At 37.5% G+C, this 19,228-nt stretch overlaps 1 protein-coding gene across 1 annotated transcript in view; it reads left to right on the top strand.

The window, feature by feature from the left end:
- Positions 1-19,228, top strand: part of LOC113541144 (contactin-associated protein-like 2) — a 135,805-nt gene that overhangs the window by 86,779 nt on the left and 29,798 nt on the right. The window contains exons 14-15 of the mRNA XM_034298225.2: positions 11,916-12,072; positions 15,461-15,588. Of these exons, the coding sequence (XP_034154116.2) occupies positions 11,916-12,072; positions 15,461-15,588 (285 nt within the window). The remainder of the gene's footprint in view (positions 1-11,915; positions 12,073-15,460; positions 15,589-19,228) is intronic.

The following is a 19,228-nucleotide window of genomic DNA, read 5'->3' as shown; positions in this document are numbered from 1 at the left end:
GAACTCTCTCTTTGCGCAGAACAGCTTGAATCCTTTCATTGTCCTTGTTAAACAAAATGGTTGGTTTACTTCATTCCGTGTCTTTTAGCATCAGTAAGCTGGTATTTGGTGTCATTAAATGCTTTACTATTTCTTCCTATCTTTCCTCTGAGCCCAGAGGAAGTGGAAGAAGTAAGGTAAGAAGGAAATATATCTTTTTTTTTTTGTTTTTTTTACTCGCTCTCCCAGAAAGTGTAGATTGGCAAAGGTTGTGTATTTGTGGTACTATAACACTGCTCATGACTTTACATTTTTGTATCACAGTGTTACTGAATGCTTGATTTTGATTGGTCAGAGGCACTGTTGAATTCTTAAATCAGGTGTGAATTAATTTTCTATAACACCACAGCTATGGCAGTAGTTCCAGCCATGAAATAAAGGATATTTCTAATACATTACTGTTTCCAGTAACAGCTCATTTACAGGTCGAACACTCCACAACCCACAATCTACTCCTAATAATACATGAATTAAAATGTGTTGTTATTAAACAAATAAAAATGTGTAATTTGGTTGATGAAGTTTTTATGTTTTATGGTGAGACTTTTATTAAATCTTTATGGAAAGAGTCTCCAGTGTCAGCATTTTGTAATGGTTAGTAAGTTTTCCACTACAGGAAAGTCTTCAGGATAAAGGACTTTGCGCTTCCTGGTTTCTTGGTCACGTGACAAGCTGTAAATCTTTGTTTTTTGTGTTAATTACTTCAAGAGAGAGACAAAAAAAGAGAGACTGCTAAGTAAATGACTGTTTAGAGCTCTTATAAGTGATAACAGGGAATAAGCTATTTCGCAGATGTTCCACAACAAATGGGTAAAAAGTATGTTTTTACTACAAATGGGTAAAAAGTACGTCATTCTTTAAATTGTTGTGGTATAAGAGGATTAATACACATGCTCTTATTGGAAAATAATCAACTTTGGGGTGGTAACAGTAACTCAGCTTCACGTCGGGCCACATCACACCACCCTGTCGTTAATTATTTTCATGTTGTGTGTTATTCCTTCCATGCTATCTATGTTTATCATCTGGTTGATCAGATATGGCTACCAAAAAGAGATATAATATACAGACAAAATGGACTGAGAGAGAGTGAAGAATTCAGATTTAACTCTTTTAAATCTGTTTATGTGGAACGTCCATGTGTAAGTTGTTACTTCAGAAACCATAACATATTAGAACGAGCACATTAGTATAAACACTAACCAGTCAGAATTAAGAATTCTATACTGCTGTGGCATAAATGTAATTCATAAGCACTTTTAAATTGTGGTGTGATGCCGTGGCAACCATTTATGTTGCTCATATAATTAAACATGTTGTGCATTTTCCTAGTATGAAGTAGCTGCAGGTTGGTTAAGTATGAGATGAGTATTTGAGAGATAAAATATTTTGGCTGTTCAGAATGCAGCAGGTGCACATACTGTAACTTTAGCTTGATTACATGGCCACTGCAAAATGGACTTTTCATATGTGTCCCCTAAATGTAGGCTGATGTAACGGATTTTCACTGTAATCACAAAGTACAGCGCTTTGTAACCTCTAGGTTATGATCTGTAAATTATATTATTAGTATTTAGTACTGACTTGTTTTGTATTAGAAAATATGAACATAGAACAGATAATTAATGACTTTTCTGCTTTTTTAATTACTTTAAGGCAGGGGTTCTTAGACTTTTTACAGTCAGGGACCCTTTTAACCCCTAAAAAGGACCCCTAAAAACCATTGCCAATTCAATATAGATTTATGAAAACAAAACTTTGCAGTTTTGAGAACCATGGCTTTAAGGTATGTGAGTTAACTTTGGTGAATTTGCAAATGTAAAAGGCATTCAGGGTTTGATTCCGGCTTAGACGCTCATGCAGGCACACTAATTAAATTGAAAAGTTGTTATTCAAATCTCGTGCTGCAGTGATTCATATGGTTTCTATACTGTCAATTTTCTCCATTCACATAATAATTCTTGATTGCATATTTTTCAGTGCCAGAAGATCAGGGTTGGATTTTTGTGTGCTATTCAGATGAGAAGAAATGAATGTCTTCCTACGTCCGTCTGCTTTGTAATGAGTTTAAACCCATAATTCTTTAGAAGAAGAAAAACGCATAGGCATGCTTTTACTGTAGACCTACAGTTTGTATATGAACATATCTTTATATGCCCAAACATTCTTTTAAAAAAAACATATTTTAAGAGTTCCTGTCTCTTTTATTTCTATATTTTTTTTCCATCCGCATATGAAAGGGGTTGAGGTTGTGGATTTTTGTGAGGAGGCTATAAAAACAGAAACCGTTCTGTCCTCAGGCATGTCGATTTCTTTTCCACTTTTTTTTTTTCCGCTGGATGAGAAGAAGCTGTTTGTGAATGTTTTGTTGTGTGTGAAGTTTGTGAAGTGCTCATCTGACAGAGAAAGGGCCAAGAAAAGCCTCACATACATTTACTGTTCCTTTTCCCCCACAGTATTTCTTCCAAATATTGGACTATAGTGAATAGAAACCACTGTATTGTATCTAAAAAGAATATAAGACGATATTTATATTAAATTATGGTCTTGTTCCACTGACTAAATAACATGAAATAATCCATTATAGCACAACACTGTTAAATTCTCATTTCTGATTCTGAGTGTGTTGATTAATTTTCCATAACAGCAGCTCTGACGTTAGTTCATGTTGCAAGGTTTATATTAATGTGCTACGTCTAATACTTTATTGTTTTATGTTTACACATGGACTTGTATGGTCGATGTGCCTCATAAACAGATAAAAAAATGCAAATCAGTGGTATGGTGAGGTTTTCTGTGAGGAGACATTAGTGTATTTGGAAAAAGTCTCTAGTGCCAGTGCTTTGTAACTGACCAGCTTTCATACTATACTGATGGTCAGATCTAGAAATGCCTAAAAGACAAATAAATGTAAATGTCTTTCACTACAGCTGTATATATTTTGTTATTAAAGGCCATATAACATGGCCATGAACTGGACACCCTTATGTTAATTTCGTAACCTTTATATAACAGTCTAAAGTAAGCTCATACACTAAACATTTCCACACATCGCAGTTAAAAATCAGTTCAACCAACACAGCTTATTTTATACACCAAGCCGCCCCATCCACTGACATACACTAGGGCTTTTGTTGTAAAATTCTGCTTTTTCTCTCTGTCTGCCGCAACTTCCTTGTTAGCCGCATCTTTCTATGCCACTGTAAAAGTGGAAACTTGTTATTGGCAATTAGCTTCGCCTCCTAGTGATCTGACATTCTCCTACTCCTTTCAGTTAAATGATATGACAGCAGGAAAAGTTTCAAAAGTTCAGCCAAAATGCTTTTAGCCTGACATTCTACATAAATCTGTGACCTATGAAAAATGTATTATAAATGCTTTTAGTACAGCTTTTTACAGTTACAGAGCTTCTTTACAGGATCCTTCACTTCGCTTTTACTGTATCAAAGTTTTAATTTTATTTTCTTGCTTTTCCTGGTGTGCATCACAGAGGCAACAGGCTGAGAAGGTCAATTAGGACTTCTCTATCCCCAGCCACAGAGTTCTAGTCCTGTCTCAGCCCCATCTTCTCATTGGTTGGTTACCCTATTGTGTTCACCTGTTCCGTGTCCTTGATTAGTTTGTCTATGTATACCCTGTTAATCTTCACATTAAATCCGACCCCTGTTTTCTTCTTTCCATGTTATTCCAGCTTTTTTATTTATTTATTTATTTATTTACTTTTGCCTGTCTTTTGACTTTTGTCTTTTGGGATTATCTACGTTTGATGTCGCCTGCAATGTTTTGATTCACGTCATACGCTCTGACTACGATTCTTGGATTTGCTTTAATAGTTGACACAGATGTCACATATCCACATTTTGTTTTGTTTGTGTTTTTGAATATATGGATGATTGGACATTCTATCTAGATATCTGGATAGTCAATTGTTTATTTCCCTTTTATACAACAGTTAGTTCTGGTCCACTAATTTGATTGGACGAGCAGCATTCCAAGTGTCCCACTGAAATCATTACTACAATAGAGTTAGCGACTTCATCAGCAGACATGGCAAATGATACATTATTCATGAATATAACTTCTGACTTAAAAAATTAAAGCTCATCAGATGAAGATGAAAAGGAAGTAGGGAAGCCAATTTCACTGGACATACCTTTAATGGAAATGTACAAATCATTGTGAGCTAGTTAGTCAGCTAGCCAATGGGCTATAAGTGAATGTGGCTTCTCTGGGATCTATTTCTGTTCCCAGAGCAAAAATAATCAAATTATTTGACCATATTGTGTCCAAAATATCGCTCACTCTATTGTTTTCATATTTATAAAACTGTTCTATAAAAGCAATATCACACTCGCAATCATGCTGTTATACTGAATATCGGTACGACTGTGATTACGAGGCCGCAGGTTGATTGCACATTTAATCCTTTCTGCCTGCTTTGCCTGATGAACAAATCCCAAAATAGGAACTACAGAATTCCATTAGTTATTGACTTAGTATTGAATATTGAATTTTGTGGATAGGGTGACCATAATAAATGCAGATTTTATTCAGTAATTCTCAACCATTCACTTTGTGCCTTGAAAGAGAAAAAAATCCATTTCAATTGTAGAAGGAGATTGGACATGAACTCTAACTTTAACAGAGAGAAAGTGTTGTGTTTGAAGTCCAGCCACAGATGAAGTGCTGTACTAAAAAACCCGGACTCGTCACTTAATCACAATAAGACCTGCCACTTCATTTTCCTCCATCAGGGAGTTATTAGAAATAGCTGGAAAGAAGTGCTGTCAGTGAGAAGCACAAGGACATGTTTTATTGTCAGATGTGTGTGGCTTATCCAAGCCATCCTCCATTTTATCCTGCAGTGAAAAAAACTGTCACGCCCCTTTCTTTTCCGAGATGCTTTTAGACAGAAATCGAGATCCCTGCAGTTCTGAACAGCATGTAGCTTTTCTCCAGCAAGTCTAAAGGCTAATCTTTTCACTCTGTGACTCCCTGCTACTCTCTACAGCTGGGATAATCCCCAAATGCTTTCTCTATTCTCACCCCTTTCTTTTACAGTGTCACCTTCAGAGACCACTTGAAGAGAATCCTATTTACTGACATGAGACGTAAAGGTGAACCTCCTCCCAGGAGATTCAGGAAACTCTCTGAAAAGGGATAAAAGAACTAGCGGTCACCTGCTTTCTCTTACACCGAAATGTTTGCAAAATGATTATTCAAGGTCTTGTGCACTCTCTGGCTTTCAGATTCAGTTGAAAAAAAGGCCATAGAGTCATTTCAAACCGTCTCTGCAGCAGGAATGTAGTTTATAACAACTTCTGGAGATGGTTTTATATCCTCTGGAGGATGAAAATGTCTTCTCGCTGTAGTTTAGGAGTGTGTAGTCTGTCATAAAATGTCATAAAAAAGATCCTGGTTCTCACATTTCTGAATATTTTTCAGAAACTTCCCCAGGTCTGCCCCATTACCTTTAGGACCCTAGAGGTGCTACTCTGCTCTGTGAATTTATCAAAAGAAAATGATTCACCACATGGCAAGATCTGCACAGGGAGAATGTGCACAGTGGCATGATAATGAAGATCCACGGCGCTGTTGAATGCTCGATTCTGATTGGCCGAGTGTTGATTTATTTTTCTATAACAGCAGTTCTAACAGTAGTTCTGGCATTAAGGTTTATATTATAATATATAAAATATAACACACTTTCATTATCATCACTATTGTAACTTACACAGGGATTGCATGGTGGATGCTCCATATTAAAATTTGAATTTAATTTTTTTAAAGTGTAATTGTTGATACGACTTGATACGAGATATTTATTTAGCACGTTTGGAAGGAGTCTCCAGTGTCACTGCTTTGTAACAGTCAGCTGTACGGTGGCGCATTTTTTTTCTTTTTCTTTTTTTTTGCGAATTCTCAGTAACGTGACGAGCTGTGTTTTTTTTTTTATCTTATTAACTTTGAGAGAGTCAGAGAGAAAACAACTGTTTATAGCTGCTATAACATAAGTGATAAAAGGAACTACCTTGCTTCATGGAGGTTCCAAAACATTAAACGTAACTATGAGTGAATTTTAAAAACATGATGTGTCATTCTTCAATTAATAAAAATCATAATCATTAACAAAATGCTGTGGTATAAAAGGAATAAAACACTGTTTTTGGGGGTGGTACTGCAACACACCATAATGTTATTGATTGTTTTCCACAATTGTTGATTATTTTCCTACAACAGAACACCCAGAAGTGTTTTATTTCCTTGCATATGGATGTGCTAATATAAAAATGACATGCTTTCTTTTTAAGAGGTAATGCAATGGAATTTAAGTGGATAAACAGCCATCTTGGCAAGATTCAAATTTGAGATGCTGGTCTTGCTCCAGGGTTTGTTTGGAAGTAACATAGATCATGCTTATTGATTATTTCTGTGAAACATATATGATGTTAAGTGATCCAACTCATCTAGGAAGAGCAATGAATCAGGTATCATCATGGCTGAACACTTTGCAGCCCCGCCATTCGTGCTTCCCCACTCAGACCAGAATATACTTCAGAGATTTTTAGACATAAATAAATCTTTTAAAGCATGTCTCCCTGTCTTTCATCACCTAAATTGCGGAGCATGTTAATGGATGGAAAATGACAATGGATGATGTGGCCAATCTAGCTGCATTTTAGTGAGCTTTGTTCAAAACGTTTGGAACATGAAACACTTAATGGTCCAAAAGCAATTGGCCCTAAAAACTTCTCTGCATTCTGTCATTTATTCTAAAACTTCTTCCAAAAGAGTTCTGTTAGGTACTGACCGGCATGTCAACAACTAAATCAGAATTTGCAATCGGAATGAATTGCACTCAAATCTCCAGAGCTTCACTTGTACTTTGATTTTTTTTTTCTTCTCCTGCATTTGTCTCTCTTTTGTCTGTATTTTGTCTATGAAAGCATCTGCTTCAATGTCTTGCGCTTCTTCTAGCTTCTGAGTCCGTATCTTTTTATCCGAGGCAGCAGTTTAATAGTTGTAGTGGTTTCTGTAAACAAAACTGTTTGAGATGTGCTTGAGGTAATAATTTGTCAGTATAGTTCCAAGATATCACAGCTGACTGCTGCCTGGTGGAGTAATGTTAGCTGTCAGCTAACAGCTTATATCATTTCCCTCAAAATATTTATTACAAATAACTTTACAAACGGCCAGTAGGTTTGTAAGCAAACTCTAAGCGTGCGAGTTGCAGTCTAACACATGAATAAAGAGGCTACTTTACCATTGGAACAAATACAAATAAAGGACTTTTGTACATAAACTGCTTTCTCTCCCCCAGAGCACATGTACTTGTGCCCTGCCTTATGGCCCCTGCTTCTGATTTTTGCCTGAGTAGGGAGAATGTGTTATGTTTCATACAAATTCAGTCTCTTTCACACTCTTTTTTTACTCTCTATGCCACTCTGTCACATCTCTGTCTCTCTCTCTTTCCCTCTCTCTGTCTGTCTTTCCATCCTCACATTTGTTTTTGTTGCCTCTCAGCTGAGAGAGGCAGCGAGTCTGAATGTAGATTGTCAAGAAGCATGTTGGTGCACGGTAAAAGAATACAAAGAAGGCAAGAAACACGTTTATGTCCTATTCGCAGAGCAAATGCAATTAACACTGGTCAATTAATCTTCATTTTCAGTTGCTGAATTGTTTCAGGTTATGAAAAATGTGGGACATCATTAAGGGTCTGGGGTAATTATCATCACACGGATGACGGATTACTGAGGTACTTTGGATCAGTGGAGGTCGGAGGTGTGGTGTTTGAATACACACGAAGGATTATTAACTAGCAGGCTTGTGCTTATGCTAATAAGCCTGAGGACACAATTACAGAAAGCACGAGGGAGTGGGGTTTAGACAGGATGTCTTCGTGGAGGTATTGAGGAAAATAAAACCACATTCTGCCATTCTCCCATCCTATTTGACTGCAGATTGTATCACCAAGTGCTGAGTTATTTCTTAACCTTTTCATGCAGTGTCCACGCTTAGCAAAATATATATATGGAAATCATTTGAGAGCATTACTGTAAATTAACTTAAACTTCTGTAAGTCTCTAGACTATTTGTGATTGTCAATCTTTACTAACAGTCTACATAAAATAAAAAAAATAATTAAAAAAAAAAAAACTAGTATGTTTTTATGTTTTTAGAGTGTTGTTTTGGGGAAGAACCTCTTTGTGTCACGCAACAGTCCTAAACTGTAAATTTTGCATATTTTTTTTTAAATGTCTGATTCATTAACATTACTTATTTTGGACCTGAATGTTAAAAATTTTGGATATTGGGAGATTCATTTTTTGTATTATTTCAGACATACTATTTAAGGCTTTTTTTTTTTTTTACTCATGGACAATTAATAAACTTTTTTTATATAAGTCATATCTAGACAGAATCAAAATTCATATACCATGCAATTTTCAGTAAATAAAAGAGAAAATATAAAAGAATATGGACATGCATATAAATAATTTGTGCATGAAAGGGTTAAATTTAATTGGATTAACAATCATATGCTTAAATTAATTTTCATCCTGTTGGACACACAGGATGGTTAGCTGATTTGCTGATTTGCTCCTGAGTTTGGTTTGTTCTCTATGCAGAGTGTTGCATGTTTTCCCCACGTCAATGTGGGTTTCCTCCAGGTCGTCCAGTTTCCTCCCACCTCCCAAAACATGCCCTTAGGTAGAATGACTATTCTTGATCAGGATCAGGTATTGAAGGTAGCCCTGGGGAAGATGAAATATCTTTTCTCAACAGTGCAGTTGGAGGGAAAAAAAAAGCTGAATGCCATGACAGCAGCATGGCAACAAAGAGGCGAGTCCACATACTGAAGGACATCGCTGCCCTGATCGATCTCTGTGTTTGTGTCTGAGCTCGTCTTCAGGGCCGGGTGTTTCAACACCATTCCACCATGTTATGTTTCCCTGCAGGTGGCTGTTCAGGGAGAGCAATTTCCAGCAGTGTGATACAGAGTGAACTCCAAAGGAGAGACAGACGTGCAAATGGAAACCTGAGATCTCTTGATGAGATGAGTCACATCATATGGAGCCAAAAAAGAAATTTATAGCATTTTAATGGATGAAGAGAATCTAGCAGATTATAGTTTAAGGATGTAATACAGTGCCACTATCGATAGCTGTCTCTGTAGGTGGATTTTACCCCAAAGTGGGCATCAACTGATTTTTTTTTTCTCCTCAACCTCAGCCATAACATGTCTCAACTAGTGGTGTGTGCAGGACGGGTTTTTAATCCAGTATTATTAACAAAGTTATGAATTTGGTTTGTGTCTGCAATATTTTGTAACAAATTAAATAAACTAATCGTCCAATTTAAACCACTGTGGCCCTGACCAGGCAGTTACTAAGGATGCTGTGAATGCATCATGCTGTGCCACAAGTTTATTGCACTTGGCCTTTGTTTGTCTCATGAGCTTTATATCGAATCGCTCTCTAATGCCCAGATTAAAGTAAAAAATAACTTTTTTGTTGCATCCTGTGGGATAGTCTCCATCAGATGCCCTGTGAACCTTTTCAGCAAGCTTTCTTAAATAGAATAAATAGAAAACTGTCCATAAATAGAAATAGAATAAATAGAATCTGTCCATTCAGAATAATTGTAACCAAATAATTGGTTTTGGTTACATCCCTTTTATAGACTTTCATTTTATCACAGGGGTGATTGTGGTCATTTATATTTTATTAATTTAAATTAATATTAATTATATTATACATGGTATTTTCTTCATTCATTTATTCTCTTGGCTTCATTCTTCCACATCAAAAGCAGAAAAGAAGATTTCTTGGAAATAAGGGGGGTTCTAATAAATGCTGGAAATGGAGGAGACAGAACTACGGGGCAAAGAAGCTGCCATTTTGGCTGTCACTGAAATTCCAATTAACTCAGTGTGATTGAGTCATGAAAGTGGAGACCAGTGTGAGCTACTGGTGTGTAAATCAGTCTGTGTGGTCAAATTAAAGTAGAAGTCAAGCTGCATCAGATCGCACTGTGGATCAATAGAGATATTGTTAAGGGAGTTTCTTCTTACAGGCTCATTAGCCTGCAATGATAAAGGAGAGAATGGAAGAAGTGATTTCAGGCTAGAACACATAAACACATAAACTGGCGGGTAACTTCAAGGTAGTGGCCTCGACTGTTTTTACTTCCTCACAACTTGGCAGTTCTTCAGCAGAGGCCCCTGAATACCTGTTTTAATTAAGACCAGTCCACAGATCAATTATCCCAGCCATAGATAGTCACACATCCTTGAATTATGTACAGTTAATCATTTTAAGACTCTTTGGGTCATATAATTTGAGATTGATCAGCTGACATACTTTTCCCTGAGTGTGGCCTTTGTTGTCATTTAACAGATCCATAATAAGTTGCAATGATGGGGAGATGAGTTTCGATCTACAATTCTGTTCTAGAAGGAAAACCTGGCTCCGGTCTTTTACTTTCTCTTTCAATTTATTCTAATAAAAATACCCAGATGATGAAGATTGATTGGCACAATGTGAACTCACATTGAAAAGAGGGGAAACAGGAATTGATCCTGGAGTGTAATGAGGCCAATCCTCATTGATGCACAGAAGCATGGACACCTCAGCACTCCCTCCATCAGGAACACAGACCTCTGTGTGTTTATACTGTATATACCTCTTTATGGATCAAGGCTTGGTATCAAATCTGGTGAAGGGGTCTGTGTACTTCCATTAACCTCAAGGCTATGTCACCAAGAGCTTAATGCCCCCTAGCAGGACAAGCCTTGATGAATAGATCTGAGGGTAGAGATCAGACAAAGAGTAATTCTAAAGACCCCCATGAAAGGTACAAAAAATACTGGAGCTATGTCTGGGGGTGGAACCCTCAGGCAAGTGGTGACTAGACCACCCACATAACCTGGTCAAACTCAACCCAAAATGTCAAAGTGAGGCCATCTTGCAGGCCAGGTGCAGTGCCAGTCAGGCAGCTGGTACATTACGGATGGTCTTAGAAGGACAAGACCTTTGGAAACTTTGGAAAATGTTTTTTGGAAAATGGAATGTTGGCAAGAATTTAGCCCGAGTTAGCATGTGTGATGGAACGATTGTCTGCCTTACATCCACACACATTAAGGACTTGGGTACAAAACCTCTTCATAGGGGTAGTCTCTCTTCTACACTGGAGTTCCCACAGGAGATAGAGTATGGGATTACTAGTCCCAGTCTAAAGGTCTCACAGTTGGATTTTTTCCTATCTGATATTTTCCAATCTTCAACTGCACAGTTTTGATGATCCTGTGCAAACTGTAACCTCGAATTCCTATTTTTGATTGGAACAAGAATGAAACCCACGTGGCCTTCTGCTGTTGCAGCCTATCTGCCTAAAGGTTTGAAGCATTGTGCAGTCTGAGATGCTTTTCTGCTCACCGTGGTTGCAAAGAGTGGTTTTTGAGTTACTGTAGACTTCCTGTCAACTTGAACAAGTCTGGCCATTCTCCTCTAAGCTCTAACAAGCCGTGTCCACCTAGAGAACTGCCATTTACTGAATGTTTTTTGTATCTCACATCATTCTGTGTAAACTCTACAGATTGTTGTGCATGAAAATCCCATTAATCTTGTTTCATTTGCTGCAGGGTGTGCAGGATGGATAATAATTGAATATTTATTGACTGTGATAAATTATGCCTTCTGAATGATTACACTTCCTGTTCTGATAACTGTTTAGTGCTTGTCCCACTGACTGTAGCATCTTTATATATTATACTAATATATTAAGCTCCACCATAAGATAGATAGAAATGCCTACTAGCATGAATTTTTTTGTTTTTGCAAAATGTCTTTATTAGTATTGTGTGTGTATTACAGATGGGACTCCGTACACATGGTGGGTTGGCAGAGGTAATGAGAAACACTTCTATTGGGGTGGCTCAGGGCCAGGGGTCCAGAAATGTTCCTGTGGCATCGAGCACAACTGCATCAACCCCAAACACCACTGCAACTGTGACGCAGATCAGAAACAGTGGTGAGTGGTGATTTACTGCTTAAACAGATTATCTACTTAGATTTTATAGCAATATATGATCTCAGTTACATTCAGTTGTTAGCAATATACACAATAATGGGGATAATTTATAAATCTAATAAAGCTTTTGTATGACAAATCAAACAAAAACTTCATGCCTGGTTTTCAATGGTTTCGGTAACTTTTGGTTCTTTTCTTCAGTATGTACAAAGCATGTTCACTGCACAGTTGATTTACATTAATGATGCACACAAAACGCTATGAAAGGCAAAGTCCACAGTGCTGAAAATTTCAAAATGATGATTGAACAGCAAAAGAGCACCTCCTATACATGGCATGTGCTAAATCTTTCACTAATGCAGCTCAGCCATTACAGAGCATCTGCTACCATAAGCAAAGATTAACTCTTCCTCATTTTATAGGGTGCCATTTCTTTTGTCCTAAATGATTAGTAAGTTTTATTTGTTTTGGATTACTTTCTTTCAAGTCGTTAACATGAAACAGCAGCGATTCAAAAATTTTCGTTAAATTTGTGTGTGTAGTTGAAATAAATAAGTGATTTGCACTTGACAACGTAAACATATAATCCTTATACATAAATTCACACAAACTCAGGAGCTCTCGAAGCTTTTCTGAACTAACTGGATTTTCATGAATACCAAATTTCTTGTGTAAATGCTCCTGAGAATGATTTATGAATAAATTTGTTTGTATCCAGCTTGATAAATGAGTTCCATTGATTGTAATAGAGTCCCAAATTTCCTTCCTTGTTCTTGTGGATCCTACAGATAGCAGGTGTGTGTGTGTGTGTGTGTGTATGTGTACAGGTGAAAGTGTAAATAAGGTATGCAGGGAATGAAACAGCCACTAAAGTGACTTTTTATTTTACACACACCACTAATGAACCACTGAATAAACAATTTTATTTCTCACTTTGTCAAAATTATGATGATAACATGAAATAAAAGTGTGTATCAGTATTATAGCAGGCATGTACGCTTGAGAGAGAGAGTGCTCTACTGAGATTTCACTTGTGAGAGCCCACCAGCTGGGACTCAGCAGGAGTGTGAGTAGATTGGACCCATGGAATGTAAAAAGCCACACACAATGCTGTAATATGGTCTTCCTGAACTTAATAACGTGTTTGTTTGGGCAGCACACATGCTGTGACTTTCTGCATATTTTCACTGGAGATCATGAAATCATGACCTCGTTCAGTGTGTGTATATTCCTATAATTTAAATTCAGCTTACACTCATGTAGTTTCACCAAAATAAGGAGGCAGTCGAAGAGTAGCCTAGTTTTTTTTTTTTTTTTTTCAGTAAATTTCTTTTCTATTATTGTGGTTTGCTTTGATTATTTCTGTTAAGCCTTTAAGAAAATTTTGATTCTTGGATGTTCCAAAACAATAAACATAACTATAAATGGATAAAAATGTGGTATGTCATGCAAAAATTGTAATCATTGGCAAATTGCTATGGTATCAGAGAAACAAAACACTTGGAAAATAATCAACTTCAGGGTGGTAACAATAACTCCGCTTCACGTTGCACTCCATCACGCCTCCCTGCCATTGATCATTTTCCTATATCAGCACTCTCCTAAGTGGTTTATTCATTACATATTCCATTTGTACGTATTCTACCTTACGAGGAAGAAGTAAAAAGAATAATTTACAACACACAAATGGAAAGGTTATTGATTTGCATGATTTAAGATCTTGTTAATCAAAGAAATCTAAAGCACAGCTGAAATAATGTCTTGGATCAACTGTAGTGCACTAAGATAGCAGGATGAACAGGACAGTTTTAATGTATTTAAGTTCTTATATTAAAGACCACAGAGAGTCAAGCGTAAAGGGAACAAATGATGATAAATAAGGACATAAGGCTGGAAAGCTAGGTGTAGATTTAGATCCCTAATGAGCAAGCCAGAGGTGACAGTGGTGAGAGAAGAGAAAAAAAAAACAGACTTGAAAAGGAACCTCTTGTGGGTGAAACTAGATAGTTATAAAAGGGATTATAAATCATTACCATATACAGTACAGGTGTGGAAGAGTAAAGCTGAGCAAGTGTGTGAAAGGATGTTCAGTCTAAGCAAATTGTGAATAAGAATAGTCTTTATGATTACAGCAGCAGTTTTAGGTTTTTTACAAAATTAAAAGGTTTTTTTGTAAAAAAAACTATTTTACAAAATGTCTGCTTTACTCAAGTATTAGCAATACTCAATTATTGTACTCAAATACATTTCCAAGAGAAAATCTATTTGAGTACAATAATTGAGTATTACTGATACTTTTGTTATTTGTAACAAGTATTCTGAAGGTTAAAATGAAAATGTAGAAATGTACAAATTCATTTTAGCCTTCAAAAGCCATTCATTTTAGCCTACTTGTTCACAAATACAAATCACAAACACCAAATGCCACAGCCTTTTTTTTCTATTTTTGTATATTTTGTAAATGAGGTGTCTCATTTGCCTCCCATGAAATATTGGGTTTAAAATGTGCATCAAAGTGAAGCAAAGGAAATAATGTAGAGTTAAATTAGCTAGCTGGTTAAATTTTGTACATTACTTTGTTAAATTAGCTAGCCTTTTTTCTACACTAGTTTGTGAAATTAGTTAGCTAATTAGGTTTTGTAAATGGCCTTGATAAATTAGCTAGCAGATTAACTTTTGTATGTTAGTTAAATTAGCTATCTAGTTAAGTTTTGTTTTCATTGCTAATGTGTCTTAGCATCCATTTTGAAAGGATTATTAAACATTAGCTAACCAGCAAGCCAAATTCTTGGTTTGTGTGAGTTAGCAGAATGTTTTTCTTATGACATGATGAACCTGTGGTCACTTTTACTCTTGAATACTGGATTATGTTTAAATGTAAATTTTTTTTGGACTTTCGCTTAGGTAGAGTTATGCCTCCGTACTTCTACTTTCGACTGAATAAGATTCTGACACAGCACACACATATGTTTTCCCACCCCTCACACTCATGCAGCTATCTATGGTTTTATTTATCCTCAACAAATGTACATCATTTAACCAAAATTCAGTCACAGCATTACTGGTGCTTAATGGATGTTCATTCTACATGTGATGCTTCACACATGGCTATTTGCATTCTTATAAGAGACATATTGATGTTAGTCAATATAAGCATGGACCAAGAAGTGGCAATGATTTCAATGATATTGAATTTGATTTGTTGTTAAACAGATTCAGTGGGGGAAAAAGAACTTGAAGAATGCAGTGTATAGATATATATATATATATATATATATATATATATATATATATATATATATATATATATATATATATATATACTCAGCTTAACAGTTCTGTGTTTTTCTGGTGGCTTTGATCAGTTATTAAGGCTATTTGTTTGCAGGAGAGAGGATTCAGGGCTTCTGGTATATAAAGACCACTTACCTGTGAGCGAGGTAGCTGTAGGGGACACAAACCGACCCGGATCAGAGGCCAAGCTCACAGTGGGACCTCTGCACTGTCATGGAGACCGTGAGTTCATTTCTCTAACTTTAAGAGTGTGTGAAAAGCTGAATATGGATTTTTTTTCCCCCCTGATTAGGGGGAACACAGTCCTCTGCATAAGACATGCTTCAGATAAACACTGTATTAATGCAATTTACTTTGCTTTGCTGTCAATCAGCTAATCCTTCTGCAATGTCAGACAATTTTGCATTTATACAGTGTTAATATGCAGCATGTATTTATAGGGGGCTCTTTTTAATGAGACTTCTTCAACAACAGATAAATAAGATAAAAAAGCCTGTTTTATACTTTATTTCACTTATTAACAATGTCACCGATTGGCATTCTGTATAGTTTGCTATCTGCAGCAACCCTCAGACCAGAAATGAGAGCACAAGCTCCATGTCTACTTCTCCGCCTCTGCTCTTATCACTGATGCATTTTCATGCCTCATTATTTTTGCTAATTGCACCACGTTTATCATTTAGAGCAGCTGCATGTGATTACAGTTACCTGTTTGACAAGGGCATCAGGCAGCATTGCTGTTATCAACTTGTTGTTTCTTCACTTTTTCCCTGTGGGGAAAAAACACACCTATGACTTGGCTTGAGGGAAATTAACAACATGAACACACTCCGGCTATCTGAAATCATGCTGGAGAGCGTGCATAATCAGTTTTCATCAAATTTCTTATTACTCTTTCAGTAACATTATCTATGAAACCCGTACTTAGTAAGACATGGGAATGAGGTAATTAAGTCATGATCCCTACTTAGTAATGGGAGGGAACAAGATAATTAAGTCATTGCCATTGTGTGTGCTTGTCAATTTTGGATGATTTTGTTTTAACCAAAAAAACATACATTTTGGTATTATTCTGAAATGAAAGTTTTCAAACTTCAGTAATGGGTCTCTATGTAATTTATCTGGAAAAAAAAGTTTTTCTAAGTTACATTAGAAATAAATAAAAATAATTTAAGTTCTAGAAATAAAAAAAATCATGCAAAAAATGTTCTCATGCAAAACACCACTGTCAGTGCATATGGTTTGAAAATATGCAGTTCACAGGACCACAATTAATCGTCCCTGGACAGGTGTGCTACATAAAATTTCAGATCGCACTCTCTAAATAATAATAAGGAAGGTAAGAGAGGAGCCAACAGTGACTAGAAAACAATTGCAGGATGATCTGAGAGCAGCTAGAACAAATTGTAATGAAACATCTACCGATGCTATGCTAGGGCACATCATCAGTGATGTTTTCTGAGATTCTCGGGTTTTTCAGGTCTTTCGAACATCAGACTACCTCTCAGCTTGTCCCCTAGCAGCACTCTTCCATGGATCCGCTTTCTTAACCCAGAGCCACCTGGAGGCTTTCTCTGTGCTGTTATAGACGGCCCCCCTCCTCGTCTCGCCTGGGATGTCGAGTGCAGTGTAACCCCTAAAGAGGGACTGTCCTGCAAAGCGTCTGCACCCTACCTCCACAGGTAAACACCTTGCCTTCCAGCCTTGTCGGGTAGCAGTCGCTGATGAGACCCTCATATTTGTACCTCTCCCACTCATTGGGCTCCTCCTTACAGTCTTCCCACGGCACAGTAAGCTCCAGCATGACAATCTTCTTCATTTCCTCTGACACCAGAATGATGTCAGGTCTAAGAATGGTCAAAACGACCTGCTGAGGAAATCTGAGTTGCCTGGCCAAGTCTACTGTCAGCTGCCAGTCCTGTGCTGTATTGAGAAGCCCTGCTGTTGCTTTAGGTGTTGTTCTTGGCTTCTCTCTGGCTCTAATGAAGCTGATGGTTTGCTTCGAGGGTTTTGACCTCTGGCACTTGATGATGGCACTTCCAGTGCTCTCTGCAATGGTGTTGAGCACTTGGTCGTGCCACCGGCATTATCGGCCATCCCCCAAAGCCTTTGGACAGCAGCTCAGGATATGCAAGGGTCCCATTTCTCTGGCAAAGAGAGCAGGCTGATGTAACAGCCAGGCAGTGCAGATTGGTTCGTCGTGCTGAGACTCTGAGTTGTTATAATAATCCAGGATAAGGTCTCTTACTGGGGTGGTGCCTCTCCAGCATTTCCTGCACCAGCTTGTGGGCATCGAGCCATGGGCATTGGCCAGGTCTAACCACAGCACCACCAGATCCCCCCTGTTCTCCTTAGCTTCTCTGAGGATCTGTGTGACCATGCCTGTGTGCTCTAAGCCCCAGGCATGCCATCTTTCTGCACTGAAGTGTCTATATATTCTTGAGGAAGAAACCAGCCAGTCTCTTAGCTAAGATGCTGAAGAAAATCTTGCCTTCAAGATACTGAGCAACGAGATGATTCTAAATTGGCTGATGTTCTTTGAGTCCTCCTCTTTAGGAATCCACACTCCTTCCACAAACCACCACTGCTGTGCTGTTTTGCCTTTCCTCCAGATGACCTTAAGGATCCTCCAGAGCCAGTGTAATAGCTTGGGACAGTGCTTGTACACCTTATAGCATGTTCTGCTCGATTCTGGAGCTGACCTGGACCTTGCTCTCCTCACCACATCCTGAACTTCTTTCAGGAGTAGCTCCCTCAGGTCAAATGCTTCAGCAGGCTCTGGTGGTCTTATCACAGCCTCACACTGCCTTAGGTCTTGGTCTCTGATAGGGTCACTAAAGGTTAACAAAAATAGAACTCTGGCAATAATTCAGCTCATCACGTTTGAAGAAAGAAAGTTTGCATTTATGATCCCAAGAACACTATACCTACAGTGAAGACCAGAGATGGGAGCATCATGAAATGGGGCTTCTTCTCAGCAAACAGTACTGGGGCATTACACATCACCGAAGAAGACATGAATGGAGCGATGTACATATTAAAGGAGAATTTAATCTCATCAGCCACGAAACTGAATCTGGGGAGAAGCTGAACATTTTAACAAGACAACGGCCACAACCGTACAGTCAAAATAACTCAGTGCTGGTTTCTAAAAAAGAAGATGAAGGTACTTGCATGGCCTAGCCAATCTCCAAACTTTAGTCCTATTAAAAATTTCTTGAGGATTTTGAAATTGCGAGTCAATCAGAGAGACTTTTTTGGGGACATTTGGGACATTGGGGAATTGAAGACGATGTGCCAGGAGGAAGGTGCCAAAGGTGTACCACAATGCTGCGAAAAGCAAATTTTTTCATACTGTCGATGTCTCGAAGCTATACTTGCCATCAATGGCTTTGCACCAACAAAGTACTAATGTTGTTAATTTGTGGTGTCTGCTACTTGGTGAAAAAAATAGAGAAAAACTTGAAAAGCTACATTATTTTGAAAATAGTTCAGCTACTGCCACACACTAAAATGTTAAGCTAGTATCATCACTACTTGTACTAGCCACTTTTCAGTACTGATTATCACTAAGGAAAATTTAGCAGCATGTATCCCAAATATTACGGTAAATAGTATGTCAAATGATACTCATTTATGCTAAATGTGTAAAGTTCAAAGTACTGTGGGAGCCTGCTGTTTATGTAGACATTAAAACAATGACACAATGAAAAAATTGCATGTGGCAACATTTTGATTTCCACCTGATTAATGATTTCCAGCAGTGTTAAAGCAGCTCCTCTCTATAGGCTGCTGCTGCTCAGGGAAAAGTGTGTTAGGATTGATGGAAATAACACCCTCATATTATCTGCTTAAACATAAT

The sequence above is a fragment of the Pangasianodon hypophthalmus genome, chromosome 22 (assembly GCF_027358585.1).
Source record: "Pangasianodon hypophthalmus isolate fPanHyp1 chromosome 22, fPanHyp1.pri, whole genome shotgun sequence".
Classification (NCBI taxonomy): Eukaryota; Metazoa; Chordata; class Actinopteri; order Siluriformes; family Pangasiidae; genus Pangasianodon; species Pangasianodon hypophthalmus.
This window is presented reverse-complemented; position numbering and strand designations above follow the sequence as displayed.